At 38.8% G+C, this 17,476-nt stretch overlaps 3 protein-coding genes across 4 annotated transcripts; 2 read left to right on the forward strand and 1 right to left on the reverse strand.

Moving 5' to 3' along the window:
• Positions 1–313: 313 nt before the first annotated feature.
• slc35e3 (solute carrier family 35 member E3) lies at positions 314–2,666 on the reverse strand. Its single transcript, XM_072454408.1, has 8 exons — positions 2,461–2,666; positions 1,709–2,156; positions 1,514–1,624; positions 1,386–1,445; positions 985–1,083; positions 827–909; positions 657–741; positions 314–586 (listed from the first exon to the last, which is right to left on the reverse strand). Exons 2-8 carry the CDS (start codon positions 2,108–2,110, stop codon positions 485–487), a joined length of 942 nt encoding a protein of 313 aa, XP_072310509.1. The 5' UTR covers positions 2,111–2,156; positions 2,461–2,666; the 3' UTR covers positions 314–484.
• A 261-nt stretch (positions 2,667–2,927) lies between these two features.
• Positions 2,928–11,425, forward strand: nup107 (nucleoporin 107). 2 transcript variants are annotated; one of them, XM_072453868.1, is made up of 27 exons: positions 2,928–3,007; positions 3,244–3,326; positions 3,598–3,693; positions 3,772–3,851; positions 3,924–4,059; positions 4,138–4,241; positions 4,311–4,426; positions 4,492–4,540; positions 4,692–4,763; positions 4,835–4,923; positions 5,002–5,077; positions 5,147–5,260; positions 6,583–6,673; positions 6,760–6,839; positions 6,987–7,046; positions 7,123–7,268; positions 7,381–7,429; positions 7,496–7,565; positions 7,643–7,758; positions 7,849–8,038; positions 8,105–8,211; positions 9,774–9,876; positions 9,952–10,106; positions 10,180–10,305; positions 10,443–10,556; positions 10,627–10,794; positions 11,247–11,425. In XM_072453868.1, exons 1-27 carry the CDS (start codon positions 3,000–3,002, stop codon positions 11,352–11,354), a joined length of 2,706 nt encoding a protein of 901 aa, XP_072309969.1. In that variant the 5' UTR covers positions 2,928–2,999; the 3' UTR covers positions 11,355–11,425. The 2 variants fall into 2 exon arrangements, with proteins under 2 accessions (XP_072309969.1, XP_072309968.1); XM_072453867.1 differs by having other exon boundaries at positions 3,598–3,687; positions 3,757–3,851.
• Positions 11,426–11,840: 415 nt separating this feature from the next.
• Positions 11,841–17,285, forward strand: mdm2 (MDM2 proto-oncogene). The gene is made up of 12 exons (XM_072453852.1): positions 11,841–12,190; positions 13,634–13,694; positions 14,130–14,204; positions 14,427–14,560; positions 14,649–14,698; positions 14,830–14,882; positions 14,974–15,067; positions 15,142–15,332; positions 15,418–15,549; positions 15,621–15,692; positions 16,068–16,224; positions 16,298–17,285. Exons 2-12 carry the CDS (start codon positions 13,644–13,646, stop codon positions 16,756–16,758), a joined length of 1,470 nt encoding a protein of 489 aa, XP_072309953.1. The 5' UTR covers positions 11,841–12,190; positions 13,634–13,643; the 3' UTR covers positions 16,759–17,285.
• Positions 17,286–17,476: the final 191 nt, after the last annotated feature.

The following is a 17,476-nucleotide window of genomic DNA, read 5'->3' on the forward strand; positions in this document are numbered from 1 at the left end:
GACAACAATATAAAATCTAGCTTGGCGCTGGAAATACAAACAAACAGGGCACATTGAAAAGTATAATCAATTAAATAATTACAGTAAACATAAAAAGCTTGTTTTGACAAAATTGTAGTTTTATAGAAGACAAAATAAAATGGTAACATTGCCGTTATTGCTTTTGATGTACATATGGGGTCTGGCCATAGACCGTCTGGAACACTCACAATTTGGAAACTACCATTTTAATTCCCTAAATTCCATAGGTTTACAGTCCTAAGCAACCAAATCAAGCTATGGCATTTTCATTTCAAGTACAGGGCCTTTGAATCAACATCGTTTACTTTATTTAAATTGTATAATTAGTTTGAATTAAAACCTAAAAAGTGTTGTACATGCTATAAAGTTAAACTTTTACAAAAACAGATTTTTCTGATTCTAGAACATTAGGCATCAAAAGGCAGAAGCATATTTTTTATTTATCCTCATCTTGGTTTTTAAACTAAGGCCTTTGAGCCAAGCGGCTTTTCCCTTCTTCTTGTTCCGTGAGTTTTATATGTGTGTAGGAGAGAATACCAGCCAGGGTGCAAAGAATTCCAAGGGCCTGATAACAAGAAAGATATTTTTTAAAATCAATTTCCTATAAAGACAAATACGATTGCAGTAGCACTGACCTGGTTGACTGATAGCGGGTCTTGAAAAAGCACATAACCTCCAACCAAAGTAATGCAGAATTTAAAATGACCAAACATGTTGTAACTTGGAAGTTATGTTAAGAATTACAGCTACAGAAAATAGAAATAAACATACAAATAGATTGATTTACCAAAATATAAAAGGATACGTGACAGCTGAGGTGTTTCCAATGATCCAGTAGATGGAAAGGTTGACCAGGAATGCCACAACACCAGAGAGCAGCACAGTTGCCTAGTCCAGATAAACACAACAGAGATTATTCAAGAAAATCTGGATCAATGTCAAAAGTAAGTAGTGCAAATTTACCATTGCAGGAAGAGACCAGGGTCCAAATATTCCCCCTTCGCCAGAGAGTGGTTCAAACAATGGGATAATCCAGAGCAAAAAGGATGATGACAGTGGAGCCTAAAACATTATCAATGTAACACCACTGGTAAATATATTGTATTATAAAGAATCAAATTATCCATCCATCCATCTTCTACCCGGCCCCGGATAAAGCAAATTATCAAATTATCATTGTTTATTATTATTATTATCATCAATTGTTAATTATAAAATCCTGAAACATTTGTTTTAAAATTGTCAACCCACTTTCAATATGCATGCTTGAATTAATCTGAAAAATCCTTTGACAAAAAAAGCATCTTTGTGCATTTATGACGGTAATTTATACATTTGTATATGACTTCTGATTTTTTTTTTACCTGGTAGTATAAAAGCTGCATGGAGTTCACTTGGAGCTCATGTTGTTTAGCTCCAACCCACTAGAAGAGAACGAGATGCTTGTTATATTAAATGTATTCATCATGAAACATGGCAGTGATTTACATACCACTTGGTACAGTGAAGTCACCAGGACACCCAGAGAGGCAAACGCTGTCCCAAGCAAGTTGAACCTCACGTCATAGTAAGAATTCAGTATTACACCTAATGTTATAGGCACCTAGTGAATGAAAGGGTTACACATGGTTTGTTAGCATTGTTTTTTAACCTAAAGAACAATCATAAAATGTTTTGAACAACAAACCAATGTCAGTTTAATCTTTAAAGAGAAGGTCTTCTTGTAGTATGTGGTCTGAATGAGGATGATTACAGGCGTGGTCATAGCCTTAGCCAGCTGGTATGTTCCAATGGAGTTGTTCTGCAAGGAAAGGTTGGTGAAGGCAACAAAGCCACAAAAGCTTAAAGCTAACCACACTATCCTGCGAACTGGAAGGCTTTTTGGAGCAAAAATGTCCATTTTCTGACACATGTAAAGTCCCAGCCAAGTGATCACAAAGTGAACCAGGGTTAAAGTCATATTAGGGAAACCATAATGAACATAGATCCACTTGTTGATAAAGACGATGCAGATTGAAGACAGCAGGTTGACCAACAGGCCAGCAATAAGTCGCTTGTTGGCTGAGAAATTCATCATTCCCTCAGCCATGGTTCTGTTTGCCAATGAGTTTCACTTCATCTGTGGAGTCTTCATGCTAAAAGCAAAAAAATAACAAAAAAATAAATACAAATAAGCAACCGTTTTATTGCATGAACTTTACACCAGTGTGAAATCAAATCAGCACTGTGGTCATAGTTGATACCAAACCCTGATCAAACATTCTTTTATTTTTTTTAAATCAACAAAGTTTGATTCTGGAGTAACGGGTTTCCTCATCAGACCCAAGCATTTAACACAGTGGCCGGAATAAACGTGTCAACTTTACACGACAAGGGGCTATTTCATACCCTCAATGGACTTGATTGTTATTTTTTGCCAGGCAAAAAAAGAGAAAATACCTGGGGTCTTCATTGCTCAACCAGTCCAGTTTTTCCTCTCTCACACAGCTTGGAACTTCAGCGATTCCCGAGTATTTTTTCCAACAAATGACTCAACAAACTACGTGACCCAAGACCAGTCCAGTGCAATCCTATAGAAGTTCTGCTCTGAAGTAAAGGCTCTGGAGCTGATCATAGAAAACCCCGTGTGTTTCCTCTAGTCAGGGCAGGCTGGCACCGCCGCTTCATGTGCACGTTCAGTGCAACAGCGCCCTCCTCTGCATCGGTAACGTGTCGACCGATAACACAGATGGAATTAAATAGAAACGAAAGTCTATTATGCCAAGTAATTTAAAGCATGACAAAGGCCAACTATTTTCTATGCATATACAGTTTTCTCTTTGGACCCAACACCAGCAGGTTTTATATTTATTTGTGGATGTTTCACACTTGTCCACCTGATGGCGCACTACACTACTAACTGACACTGTTTAACAAACACACACGAAGAACACGACAGAGGACTTCGTAAAACCTCGTGAAGCGGGAACAGAAGCATAATGGACTGGTACATTTATAACTTACTAGAATGAATCATTTATATACGTAGCACAATTACGCCTTTATCTGCAGATGGCAGATGTGTTATGACATTCCCACTCGTCTGTTTCATGTCAGCGCACACACTTGAGTTTGCTAGCTTGTGCTAACTATGCTAATGCAGTTATTTTACATTTTAGCTTTATATGGATAACATTGTTATAAATGTAAAGAGTTTATGTTTAGGACGTGTTTGTCTTTCAGGGGTCAGAATGAGCTGCCCTCTCCGGTGGTCCGAGATGATGAAGTGACAGTTGCTGCCCGCAGAAGAAAGAAAAAAGTGGCCTGTATCCTTACTAAGTGTGTTTTATCTCTTGGATATGTGATAGTGATTACATGTTGTTGGTGCCAAATAGCTTCTACTGTATATTCTTTTGAAACTCAGAATAATCATCTACAAAAAACGCTTAATACCTATGTTTAGTCTTTAAGCTGCCTTTTTCTGTCTAATATAGTTACTTTTAAATGTTTATGATACTACAATGGGTAACAAAGAGTCTATAGTTTAAAATGAAAGCTTGTTCATTCATTCATTCATTTTCCTGAGTGGTCGTTAAGTCCCATCTCCTGGCAGCCCTATTGCTTCAACAATAACGCCAGCTAGATCCCTCCTGAAGAATACCCCAGCTTCTTTGTTTAGGCAGGCTGGTACGTCTTAAACGCATATCATACTGTTTTTGTCCCAATCATCATTCATTTGAATTGTTTCTTTTGAAGTGACTCCTAGGGTACCAGATGTTTCCTCCATTTGGGCTCCTGGAAGTCGTACTCCCCGATATACGCAGACACCCAGAGGTGCCATCAGCAGTTTGGTAAGATAAACACAGCGCAATAAACGGGAACGTGATGAAACAGACTCAAACATTACTGTGTTTTATTTAAAGAATTTAGATGACAGTGATTGGACCAATAGCATGTACATCTCCCCTGTGTCTGGATTGGAAAACACAAGTTTCTTTACGGATGATATTACAAATCTGAGCTCTGCCCTGCTAAAGGAGGATGACCCTGGAGAGACCGGTAAATGCACTGCGTGCTGTCAAGTGTGTGAGCGTGTGTGATATTCAGTTACTTTAATAATATTGTGTTTGTTTTCAGCTGCTGCCAGTTTGTGCTGTGATTTTCTTGGTTCCTTCCACAAACATTCTTTGTCTGCTGTATTCGACTTATTGGAGGATTATCAAGCTATCTGTCAGGACAAGGTTGTAGTTTTTGTGTATCGGTACTTAGATATTTGGTTGGTATTGCACCTCTAATCATTTTTGCTGCAGGTGGATGTGCTTCAGTCTGTGGTTCTCCGAGCAGGTCACAACAGCAAAACAGCAGGTGTAAGGTGGCTGCTGCAACAGGAAAGTTGCACATGGAGGCTCATTACCTCACTCTACAGGTTTGTTGGACCAAATCCTAGTCTTTTATAATTTACCACCATTGCATAATTATGTGTTTTATCAGAGATCGGGTCCAGTTGGCTCTTGAAGATGACATAATGATGGATCTAGGTGTAAGTAACTCTTTCTATGATTTGAAAATGTTTGACACTGCCACTGCTTGTAATTTTCAAACTAGTTTTTGCAACAACCAACATGCAACATTTATGGTCAATTCCGACCTTTACCTTGCCTTTGTACTGTAGTAATATTATTTATTTTTAGGTTCCGAGTGAGAGTGAAAAAGTTGTGGTTAAGCATCTGTTTCAGCGAGACGCCATAATACGACAAAGTCAGGTAAAGTCAGACAGAGGTCTGTTTTTGCAGATGCGTTCCATGCTTCAGTAATGTGTTTTGTTTTTTTACAGCTTGTGGTTGACTGGTTAGAAAGCATTGCCAAAGATCAGATTGGAGACTTTTCTGACAATATTGAATACTATGCAAAGAATGTTTGCTGGTACGTTTTTCTTTTTGCCTTGTAAGAACATATCATGGTATGTCATTAAAAACAACCAAAATCTTGTCCACACCAAAGGGAGAACACACTCCATGCGTTAAATATGAGGCGAAAGAGTGGAGCTTCAATGACTGTTCCACTAGTTACTGAGCTGGTAAGGCATGGTATTTCCCAGTAATGAATTATGTGAGTATATCTTTGAGTTGTTTTTGTACTTTATCAGGATCCAGATGCACCTTTCCGTCAGCAACGTCCTCTGGCCGACCTGGACAGAGAAGATGACGCTAGACTGCTCAAGAACTTGTTCACTCTCATTAGAGCAGGAATGATTGAGGAGGTATGAAGACAAATTGTTATTGCTTCGATGTAACAACTAATGGGCTTTATTGGTATACAGTACATAGAAGTTGCATTCATGAGTTTCAGTTTCCTGTTGTTACAATTTTGAGCACCAATGATTTATTACAAAAGATAGTGTACACAGTAAAAAAAAAAACATTACACACTCCACATAATTGCACTTAAAGGCGCAATGGACGATTTTTCTGCGATTTGAGAAGCAGGCGGAAGTGCGCATGCGCACTCCCCCGTGCGGACTGATACAACACACACGTGCGTTTGTTTATTAGCACGACGGATTGCATCGCATCTCTCGTCTCCCGTAGATTTACGTCTTCTTCAGAGTCAGCTCGAACAGTCTTTCTCCGTCTTCATTTTGTCCCGTACACTGAGGGAACTATATTATGACAGATCAATGTGCTTAGACACGCGGAAACGCGGGATGAGCCACACGAGGCTGCAGGTGAGCGGTAGGTGCGTTTTATGATTGATACGTGGCAGGACTAATCGGCAGTCCACGCCACGAGGAAATAAGACTCAGATTTGGGCCCAAAAAATCGTCCATTCAACCTTTTAAGTGCACTTAAATTTTCTTTTTTTGCCCTTCAGCATAGACTTTCCCTTGTGTTGTAGTCTCGAGAGGGTGTTGAAATATGGGAATGAGCTGACAGTCTGTCTTTAAGTCTAAAATATCATACAGGCATTATGAGTGAGTTTCAGAAGCTCAAGTTGATAGAAAAGGGGATCAGAGGGATCTGGTCTATGTTATTACTTGAATAACTTTCTTTTGTATACTTTGTGGCTTTCCAAGACAACGTGGATAAGTTTTACACCAGATGACATGCAAAAGTTTAGATGCTGTTCAAATAGTGACCTATACAGAGTTAAAAGTGCTTCTATGGGATGAAAATATGTTTGAAAAATATGTCTGCATATTTTTTTATATGTTTGAAGTTGAGGAATTTGTCAATTTGGATTCCAAGAAATCTAATGATGTCTAATCTTTCAATAGCTCTACTATTTATTGTGATGGAGCAAGTTTTTCCGACTTCCATTTGAACTAAATATAATGAATTAATTTTGTTTAGCTATTTAAAGGATAATTTATTGCATTTGAACCCACTGTCTATTTTCTCCAATTCACTATTTACAAGTTCTTGAAGATAATGTGGATTTTTATCAGCAAAGATGACTTCATGAAAAATACTAGAAGAATGAATTACTGTTAGTTAATTGCTATTGCGACCGTTGTGAGATGATGATTATTATGATGTCACCTGGGTCTGATCTGGGTTCCATGTCCTGTTTTTCTTGCGTTAGGCTCAAAGGTTGTGTAAGCGTTGTGGCCAGGCCTGGAGAGCAGCTACTCTGGAAGGCTGGAATCTCTACCATGACCCAAACCTCACCTCAGGTATTTCTTATTAATATATATTAATACATCACACCTACAGTGATCATTTTTGTTACTACTATTACAATATTATCTATCATTTCTAGTTAATCTAGAACTCCAACCTGTTGAAGGAAATCCCCAAAGGGGAATCTGGAAGGCGTGTTGCTGGAGGATGGCTGAAGAGGTATAATGTACTTCATTCTGTCAATCACCTTCTTCATTCTTGAGTTAAAAAAATCATGTTAATTTATTTTTGTGAGAGTTAAAAAAATCATGTTAATTTATTTTTGTGAGAATTACTCCAGTTTGTACTATTTGAATGTTATTATAGGAGCAGATAAACCGATACGAGAAAGCGATCTATGCCAGCCTAAGTGGAAATTTGAAACCGGTAATCATCCAAATTCACCTGACACGAGTCATACTGTTTTTCTTTTAGATGATGTATAACAATGCTTTACATTTAGCTTCTGGCAGTATGTGAGTCCTGGGAAGATTATGTATGGGCGCACTTCAGAGTGATGGTCGACTCGTTGGTGGAAAAAGACTTGATGTCGTCAGGCATGGCTCACCAGGAGGTTGAGATGTTGCCACGTGAATACCTTGAGGCCAAGTAAGTATAGACTATAAAATGTCACCATATTTAAGCCTAAAATCTTAAATTTTCTCCAATTTACACAATGCATTAGTTAAAGTTATGATTCTCTCTTTTGTTGTTGTGTCAGTTGGACAATGGAAAAAGTATTTGAGGAACTACAAGCCTCTGAGTCCAAGGTATTTGTATAAAATGTTTTTCAAACTTTACACTTGCCTAAACTGCTCATGTGTTTCTATGAACAGAGAGTTCTGGAAGAGACCAAAGAGCATTACCACATTATTCAGAAGTTCATCATCCTTGGAGATTTGGATGGTTTGTCACCATTTTCACAAATCAACAAACGTATTTCTGGTGAGAAAACTTAAACAAGTGAAAATGTCTCCTGGCAGGTCTTTTGGAGGAGTTTTCCGAATGGCTGACAGCGGCCAAACCGCTGCCCTCTCATCTGCTCCGTTTTATGACCCATGTCATTTTATTTTTCCGCTCTCTTGGTTTAGCACTTAAGGTACAGTTCATTGCAAATGAATGTACCTTCATGTTCTGCTACAACAATGGATTTAACCATACCTAACTATATTTTACGGATGCTTCGTAGGAGGAGGTGTGTGTGAATGTGCTGACGTCTTACGTGACCCTGCTGATTCGTGATCAGCAAATTGACCTTGTGGCCAGCTATGTTAGCCAACTTCCATCTGACCTTGCTACAATGCAGTACTCTTCATTTTTAGAAACCATCACCCAGCCAGAGCTTAGACCTCGCTGCCTTGAACTTGGCACTGAAGCAGGTAAGACACACTCTTGATAAGCCACTTGAAGTTAACAGGATACAAAATTAATGGTTTATTTTTCAGGCCTAGATGTTACTGCAATTACCAAACTTGTAGTTGAAAATGTAAGGGAGGGAGATGAAACTGAATTTACGCACCACAGCCAAACATTGGAGACTGGAACTACAAAGGTATGTTATCAGTTGAGACATACAGTAGCTTGCAAAAGTATTCATACCCCTAGAACTTTTCAGCATTTTGTCACGTCACAACCACAAATAAATTGTATTGGCATTTTTTTGAAGGCCGTGGCTACAGAGCCGCGGCGCGGTCAAATGGCCCAGCAGTTTCAGGAACCGCGGCACTGCCATATAGCCTCATGGCTATCCCTGACCCTAACCTTAACCTTAACCCTCACCTTAACCAGGCGCAGTCAAATAGCGCAGCAGTTTCAGGAGCCGCGGCACAAAATAACATGGCAGTTTCGGCCGCGCGCCGCAGCTCTGTTGACACTCCCTTTTGTGAAAGAGCAACACAAAGTGGCACACAATTGTGAAGTGGAAGGAAAATTATTTATGATTTAAAAAAATAGAAAATAACATAAAAAGTGTAGTGTACAAAAGTATTCATCCTCTTTTCCCTGAGTGCAGCCGATTGCTGTGAGAAGTTTCTTGATGATTGTTGAACAATTAGATGTTGAGCTAATGATTCAATAGTCGACTTGTGTGTGTGATCTAATGTCAGTATAAATGTAGCTGTTCTGTGAAGGAAACAGACGTTTGTTAAGAGAATGTTGAGGAGCAAACGGCATCATGAAGTCCAAGGAACACACCAGACAGGTCATGGAGGAAGATGTGGAGATGTTTAAAGCAGATTTAGGTTATAAAAAGATTTGCCAAGTTTGGACATCTCACAGAGCACTGTTCAATCCATCATCTGGAAATGGTATACAGTAAAGCATAAAACACATACTTTGAAGATGTACAACTACAGTAGGTGGTGGTAAATGCACCTTTTCAGTTGACTGCCAACCGCCATTAAAAGTAACGCCACAACAGCAACAACAGCAGCAACAAGGCGAGAGCCTAATGAGATGGATTCTCAAGAGTTTGTGAACTCTCAAAAATCTTCCCTTTGTGTTGCTCTTTCACAAAAAAATGCCAATACAGTTTATGTAAGACAATTTGTGGAGAATTTAGTGGTACTAGTATTAATCTACTTCTGTATGTATACATGTGTGTGTATATATATATATATAATGTACAAAGAAAATATTCAGAGGCCAAAAGAATACTGCAAGAAGAGTTGTTTTTGGAGTGCATGAGCATGTAAATATGTTAAATGTAAATGTATTCTCTTTACCAGTGGTTTAGCTTTAAATATGACAGATTTAAAGTAGTTTATACTTACTGTGATACTGATACCAGTTTCTTCTGCTGGTCAGCTGCATGTGTGTAACAAAGACTTTCCCCTTAGAACTAATAAAAGTAATTTTGATTCTGAGTCTTGGACTTGAGATTTGGAGCCGCAAGGTGGACCCAACATGCGTCTTACACCTTTGGATGTGTGGATCCTTTTCCCATTTACAAGTTTCATGAGACCTTCACCTTAAACCTAACACCAAACCAGATTGTATCATGCTCATTTTATAAACAGCAACTCAGACGAGTTGGACAGAAAGTTGAGATATTGCCAGATTTAGTACTGCCATTCCATTACAAGCGCATCATAGGATTTCACTGATGTTTAACAGGAGGATCAAAAGAAGATCGATGTCATTGATTGGCTATTGTTTGATCCCATACACCGAGCTGAGGCCCTAAAGCAGTCCAATGCCATCATGAGGAAGTTTCTGGGTATGAACTTAATTCAGCTTGGATGAAAAAGAGATCCCCCATTGTTTCTTATAACTTTGTCTCTTGGTGTCTTAGCTCTGCAGAAGCATGATGGTGCCAAAGCAGTGTTTTCTAAAGTCCCAGAAGATTCAATGAAAAGAATTTACAGCCAGTGGACGGGGGTCAGTGACACCATGCCAGCTGAAGATGAGAATGCAATCAGAGAACACCTGTGCGTTAGAGCCTACCTGGTTAGTTCTTTGATATGAAGACTAACAAGATGTCACACTACCGATGTTTGAATGCTTTTTGTTTCTATCACAGGAAGCTCATGAGGCATTCACTGATTGGTTCAGTCATAGTAGCTCTGCTCCCCAAAAGCCAGCGCTGGCCCCTGAGGCCAAATTCACTGAGAAAGTGGCAAATGAAATGAAGGAGAAAGAATACCAGGTATTCAAGACGTTTGCTTGAAAACAGCTGGTTGTGTTATTCTGTTACATTTTAAACACTCAATGTGTGGATAAATGAAAGCTATATTTATTGAATTAACTCCTTTATTGTAATATATAATATTGTCTCCCCTAAAGGCTGCGCTAACTGCTTGGTCCTGTCGCCTCGATGTTCTCACTGAAGATGTCAAAGAAAGAATCTACAATGTGCTGCTGTTTGTTGATGGAGGATGGATGGTCGACAATCGACAGGTTTTTGACTGCATAACATATTTTACATGTGAATAATGAATGTGACCTACAATTTTGTTACTTGTTATAGGATGCAGAACAGGATTCAGAGCGCAGCCACCAGATGGCAGCACTGCGTTCCCTCTGCCTTCCTCGCCTGAGTTTTCTGTTGCTGAGTGTGTTACAGACCTCCTCCAGGCATCAGGAGGCTCTACGACTTGCTGACATCATCTCCTCAGATCAGCATTGCCTTTACCAGGTAAGAAATTAACAACTTGTCTGGGCGCCACCATATGACGTAATCCTTCTCCTGGTTGTATTGGTAAACACAGGGCTGCCGACCTTGAGAAAAGATAAGTACTACCCAGACTAAAAGATGATTTTCAAGATGCCCAGAGAATCAGTGCATTGTTGAGTTGTTGGTCACATGAACATTTTGCACAAATCAATCTACTTTTATAGTATGTTTTAGCAGCGAGACTTGTCCCTCGTTCTCCACTTAAGTTCCCGCTCGACCAAAAGTGCGATTAAAACGGAAGTGCTGATTTGGGGTGAAAGGCAAAAGTGGGTGGGCGGAATAAGGTCAATAGTGCTATCCATTTGGGAAAAAGATTGATTGAATGTTTAGTGGCTATTGGAAAGTATGGAAACTACGTGGATTAAGTTAAACTGCTATTAAATTGAATTATTTTCTATCCTGTTTTTCCCAAGGTTTTCTCAAAAGAAGATTTAAGACGGTTCCTTCAGAAGCTGCGCGAGTCCTCTCTCGCATTGCTGGACCGTGGATTTGATCCTCTTGGCTATGAATTACAATCCTAAACATGTTTTTTTTTTTTAAATCTTATTCTAATGTTTGTGCATATAAAAATAAAAGGTGTTTCGCGTTACAACAGTATTAATCTATTATTTTACATTGGACAATGAGGTAGCAGTATTCAATTAAATTTATTTTTGTAAGGCCCAAAATCACAACAGTCGCCTCTGAGGGCTATTGGTTCTGTAGATATTCTATGGAGGCTGTATTTATAGAGTCCTATTTTCAAATGAAATAAGACTTTGGAAAAGGCACTTGTATGGTGGTCATTTGGATTTGTATATTTTTATTGTATTACCAAAAATTTACATTGAATATTCATTTAAATGTCCTAAATTGGAGTCTAGAAGCATAAAATACTTTAGTATCATGACTTAACTGCTATTTACAATCAATCATTTTTACTATACTGTATCATGAGCATTATTCTGTTTAATTGTATTGATCAGTTTGCCTGTCATGCCTGACTCTGTCGTAGAGGGCGCTGTTCCAAACACTGAAGGCTGAGGAGGACGTAAACACGGTTGCTAGATGCTGATGCTAACGTTTAGTGTAGCTGTTCGGTGTAACTTTGTGATAATGCCACATTAAGTCCGTAAAGTAAGCATTGGACGGCCTGTGGTTAGGTTTTATTTATAACAGAGTACTTCTTCAAGAACACAGGATTAACCGGTTTATGCTACGAGCTAACGTTAATCGTTAATCGTGCTAAACTAGCTGCTAAAGAAACTCCGTAGGCCGCAGACCTCGTGTTTTCCAGCGGGTTTCACCCTGACTAACCCGGGGTTACGCTAAACAACACACGGTCCTTCTGTGGCGATCCCCATCCATTTCACACTTGGTAAGTAAAAGAAACATTCTTCTCTAAAAAGTAATAGTTGATGGAAACGCATTTGATCGGGTTGTGAATTTCAACTGTAAAGAAATCAGGACATAATGCGTATTCTAAACTGCGTACTCTAAACGCAAACTTGTGTATTTGTGTGCGTGTAGTCTAAAGTGAGTATATGGTGTTGCTAATAATGGCCATCAAATAATTATGCTTGTTTACCGTGATGTTTAAGTAAATACAAAAATATACGCGACGAAAGAGCATCATGTGTCCTGGCACTACACCTGCTCTAAAGTGAGACGGGGACAAGTCCGGACATGTGTCTGTGAGTGCGCGTGCGTGCGTTAACCAGTCATGTTTCCGCTTCAGTCAAACACAAAGTCAATATTATGCCCAAAGGTTGTTAAACAGAGGATGACTGGACATGTGATATGAAAATGTATGTTTTCTTTATCACACATTGAATCCTCTCACTACAAAGGCCCAATACAGAAGAATCCCTTTATGCTTATGTATATCGTAGCTGTTAATACATCCGCAGTATCCCGATACAGGGTCCACGATACGAATCCCGATACACGGAACTTGATACGATACACGTCCTGATTCATGGGTAAAATTATGTTTTGATTAAGTAGAATGATTAACAATAGTATTTAGAATTTTATGTTCACAATATTCTGAATATCAGAATGCTTCTGTCCTATGAAGTGTAAATCTCTGCAATTTCTAATGACTTCATGTTGTTTAAAAGTATCACAATATGCATCTCTGTATCGATACACATATTGCCAAGAGGTCTGTCACAGCCATACCTGGTAAGTGGTCAGTGACATCAGGATTTGATAGTTCCCTCTAATTGACATCACAAAGTACTGTTTATATTTTGGGCAGTTTATTTTAATTCCGTTCATATTTTGATGAGTCACCAAAGACTAGTCTCGGCATGTTAACACATGATTAAATCAGCTGGTACAGTTGTAACACTCAGTCCTCCTCCGGCTGACTCAGTGGTGATAGGCCCCAGTCAGAGGAAAGTGTTGCTCGGTCTAGTCCCGACATGTCTGAGGCAATATAAGGACTGCAGCCTCTCTCTCCTCTCTTTGCACTTTATGCTTTTACTTGCACATGATGAGGTACACGTAAGTATATTTTATTCTGAATATATATGTTCTTGGTGTAAAATCTTTTGAATGTGAAGAAATCTGACTTGGTCTCAGCTTCATTTCAGAATGCCACTGTCATTTTACAGGTGAAAGCTGTCAAATGTCTGCATTGGCTACTTAAATGACATATTTCAATGATTATAAATATGTCTGTAGGGTATACATTGTTGTGACAAAATTACATTGCCTTGAATGACTGAAGATGTTTGGATATTTTCAATACCAAGAGCTTGATTTGTGTCTCTGAAGTTGTAGTGATTATTAAAGCAAATTGTTTCATCTGCAGAAGTTTAACCATGTCATCTGAGAAGGACTTCAGCTCGGACACTCCCGATGACACTAAACTGGTGAGAGATCCTTATTGTTGACTTGTACTTTTACATAAGGAAAAGACAATACATTGAATTTCAGATAATCTAATGAATGTTGTTTTGAAGATTTGCAAAATTTTAAAATTGAATACATCGTTTGTTTTAAAAAATGCTACTAAAATAGCTGCTAATAAAAATGAAAAAAAAAGGTTATGTTGTAAACTTTCAAATCAGGGTATACGGTGATACTTCTGAACTTTAGTGATTTGTTTTTCAGACCTTTCACATTTGTCTGATAATTAAACCTCAACTAATACATGTAAATCGATGTTTTAACACATTTTTAGTCATACAAAATATTGTATGACTATTGCTAAATTAGGATACTTTTGTCAATCTCGCCCTCTCGTGCTGTTTGGATGTTCAGGTAGAAGCAAAAAAATAAACTGTCATGCGTCTTTCTGTGCGCAGGTCAGACCAAAGGTAGAGTTTCAGTCATTACTACAACTCGCTGGTGCCACTAAAGATATTTTCACCATGAAAGAGGTACAGTTTTGTTATATTAATTGACATACATACATACATGTGCAGTTCAAAGCTTAACCTGTGCCCCTGCTGATAGTCTTTTCTCCACCTTTTCTTTCATGTATTTGTAGGTATGTTTTAAATAACACATCGGATAGTAACTCATAACGGGCCATAAATGTAACCTGTTCAAGATGAAAAAAACAAGTGACTCTGAGTGAAGTATCGTTCTTCTTTCCACAGGTGATGTTTTATCTCGGACAGTACATCATGCAGAAACAGCTGTACGACCAGAAGCAGCAGCACATTGTCCACTGTGCACAGGACGCACTTGGGCGAGTCCTGGGTGTGGACACTTTCTCAGTCAAAGAACCTCGGTACACATTAATACTACTAAAAAATTGAATTAAATTGTGGTTAATTTAGCTAATTATTGTGCGCTGTTTGTGTTTCTTTTTTTAACAGTGCTTTGTTTGCTATGCTCACCAAGAACCTGATTGTTGTGAAGAGCCAAGGTACGGTTGTTTATTTACTGTAATATTTCTGCCTCTTTACACTTCAGTTCAATCTAATACTTCCTATTCTATTACTACTATTTGTCTCCTTGTACGTTTAATCTCAACTGTCACATTGTTCTTGCTTGTAGAGTCTTTACCAAGTGACGGGCAAAGTGGCAGCGAGGCCAGCAAAACCACCGAGGTACACATGCATGCAAAAGTCAGAGAGCAGATTCATTTCAATGTTTTATTCTATGATTATTATTCAAAATATTCTGGTGTGTTTCTCTCAGGCGGAGACAGAAAGTTGCACGTCGTCTCTGGACAGAGGCAGGCGGCGGCGGCGGGGGAGGAGGAGGCGGCGGAGGCTGATGAGCGGTGATCCGGGTGAGTTTTTCATCGAGGAGCCGCACCTTTTGGGCTGTAACCATTTTTAACACACTCATGTTTGGAACCTTCAGGTCCTTCTCAAAGCACAGATGCAGAGGAGGAGGTGGAGGAGGAGGAGGAGGATGAGGAGGAGGAGGGAGGTAAGAAGAGGAGGAGATCTGACAGCTACTCCTTGACGTTTGATGAGAGTCTGTCGTGGTGTGTGATTGGTGGATTAGGCCGAGACAGACACAGTAGCCGCTCATCAGAATCTCATAGCACTGTGAGTTTCATTTATTATTCAAAGCAAATCATGTTTTCTGCATCGTCCTTGTTTTAATATTTACGTGAATGTGTTTAATCTTAAGTCGGAGAGCTCAGAGGTCACAATTCCAGCGTCAGACACCGACAGCGACAACTTCAGTGTCGAATTTGAGGTTGAATCCATTGATTCAGAAAACTATGAGGAAGATGAAGCCTCGCTCTCTGGAGATGATCAGGTCACTCTCATTATTAGTGCATATTTTTGTTGCTTTTTGGCAACATTTAACACCTTATTGTGAATGTTCAGGTTTACGAGGTTACAATCTTTGAGGCTGAAGATGAAGACTCTTTTGATGAAGACACAGAAATCAGTCAAGCTGTAAGTTCTTGGGAAAATAGTTATGAAGTTGACCTTAACATGTACTTAAATGTAAAGATACAGCAGTGCCTGGGTTTGATAATTATAGAGTATTAACTAGGGATGTAACGATTCACAAATCTCACAATTCGATTTAATTTCATTATTGGTGACAGAAAATTTGCTAAATGTTTTCTTTTAATTATTATTACTGTAAATAATGGCATTTGTTTTTATTTCATACAGGGCTTAATATAGACTTATATTATAGTTACATTTACGCTACACCTCTAGTATTAACTGAAATACTTTGTGTATTTTTATTACCGAGATGTGGTTTACCCTAAAACAAACATTTTCGTTAATTATTTGGGTTTTAATGTTGTTTGTTTGTAGGACTATTGGAAATGTGGGAAATGTGAAGAGTTGAATCCACCTCTCCCGAGGAACTGTCAGCGCTGTTGGACCTTGCGTCAGCACTGGCTGCCGGAGGTGACGGTCAAGTCTGATCCAGCCCAAAAAGTGCTTCCTCCAAAGCCAAAAGAAGATCCAGGTAAAAAAATATTCTTGTTTTAGAAATGTACACCATTGAACCCTTCTGATGGTTAAATTATGTTGATCTGAAGGTTCCGATGTGGAAGACAATGAGGGAGTTGACGTCCCTGATGGTAAAAGGGCAAAAACCCCTCTGCCCTCTCAATCCCTGGATGACTCCGGCTGCTCTGCTCCAAATTCCCAGGAGCTGTCCTCCTCTCTGCCCTCTTCTTCATCGTTTTCGCAGGAGAAGCTCTGGATTGACTCCCAGCCTTCATCGTCAGACTCTCAAGAGACTCTACCCTGCTCTCCCTCTGCAGTGGCTGTTCCCGAGCTGGAGCGCAATGTGTCGGCTGAGTGTCGGCTGCCGGACTCCTGTCTGGACCCTTGCCTCATCTGTCAGTCACGGCCCAAGAATGGCTGTATAGTCCACGGACGAACAGGACACCTCATGTCCTGCTACGTGTGTGCGAGGAAACTGAAAAAGAGAAACAAGTTGTGTCCAGTGTGCCGGCTGCCCATCCAGTCAGTCATTTTCACTTACCTCAGCTAGTTCTGATACGTTTGCACTAAATCCAATGCAACAACCTCAGCTTTAGAATGTGTTAAATGGGACATTTAAATCTGCACATATCTTTAATAATTATTTAAACAGCAGCGGAGACCAGCATCTTCATATAGTATTCTGTTTTTTTTCTGAAAATATTTAGCATCAGTTCTTAAAACATTGTCACATAAAATGTCTAATTTTTTCCACCTTTAACTTTTCAGTTTCCTGGAAAGAATCATATTGAGTAAAAGGTTTTTTAGATCAATATGATTAAAATTAGATATGGCTGTTCATACATATTTTTGCACTGGAGTATTGACTGTATTTGTATTATTTATTAAATTAAAGTATACCAATTCTTTCCAGGAAAGCTGTAGATAATGTTTTTAGGAGTGTAAAGTGATGCTAAATATTCCCCATGTCCTATTATATAAATTATTTAAGAGGTTTGAGTATATTTAAAGTTCACTTTTTCGATTCTCCTTATAAAAGATGCCTTATCTGAAATAAAGATGCACAGTATTGAATAATTACTCTTTTAATGAACTTTATTTAACTCTACACTGGCTCCTGCTGGAATATAGTTGTCAGTACAGGTTACTATTACATATTGGTGATGTTTTAACACAATGTGCCCTTCATAAATATATCAAATAAAATTATATAAAACTAAAACAAGTCTGAACAAAAACATCTGAAAACCTGATGTTACAGTTAAAAA

Source organism: Eucyclogobius newberryi, unplaced genomic scaffold (assembly GCF_026437365.1).
Source record: "Eucyclogobius newberryi isolate DKJ021-1_F unplaced genomic scaffold, fEucNew1.0.hap1 SCAF_2, whole genome shotgun sequence".
Classification (NCBI taxonomy): Eukaryota; Metazoa; Chordata; class Actinopteri; order Gobiiformes; family Gobiidae; genus Eucyclogobius; species Eucyclogobius newberryi.

Excerpts from the sequence above, each read along its gene's own strand:
- slc35e3 (XM_072454408.1), bottom strand. The coding sequence starts at position 2,110 with ATGGCTGAGGGAATGATGAATTTCTCAGCCAACAAGCGACTTATTGCT. Across the intron at positions 910-984 it reads CCTGGTCTCTTCCTGCAATG|GCAACTGTGCTGCTCTCTGG; the intron begins GTAAATTTGCAC and ends TATCTGGACTAG. Across the intron at positions 742-826 it reads GGAAACACCTCAGCTGTCAC|TTACAACATGTTTGGTCATT; the intron begins GTATCCTTTTAT and ends ATAACTTCCAAG.
- nup107 (XM_072453867.1), top strand. Across the intron at positions 6,840-6,986 it reads GCTGGAGGATGGCTGAAGAG|GAGCAGATAAACCGATACGA; the intron begins GTATAATGTACT and ends ATGTTATTATAG. Across the intron at positions 10,306-10,442 it reads TGAAGGAGAAAGAATACCAG|GCTGCGCTAACTGCTTGGTC; the intron begins GTATTCAAGACG and ends TCTCCCCTAAAG.
- mdm2 (XM_072453852.1), top strand. The coding sequence starts at position 13,644 with ATGTCATCTGAGAAGGACTTCAGCTCGGACACTCCCGATGACACTAAA. Across the intron at positions 15,550-15,620 it reads CGCTCTCTGGAGATGATCAG|GTTTACGAGGTTACAATCTT; the intron begins GTCACTCTCATT and ends GTGAATGTTCAG. Across the intron at positions 16,225-16,297 it reads AAAGCCAAAAGAAGATCCAG|GTTCCGATGTGGAAGACAAT; the intron begins GTAAAAAAATAT and ends GTTGATCTGAAG.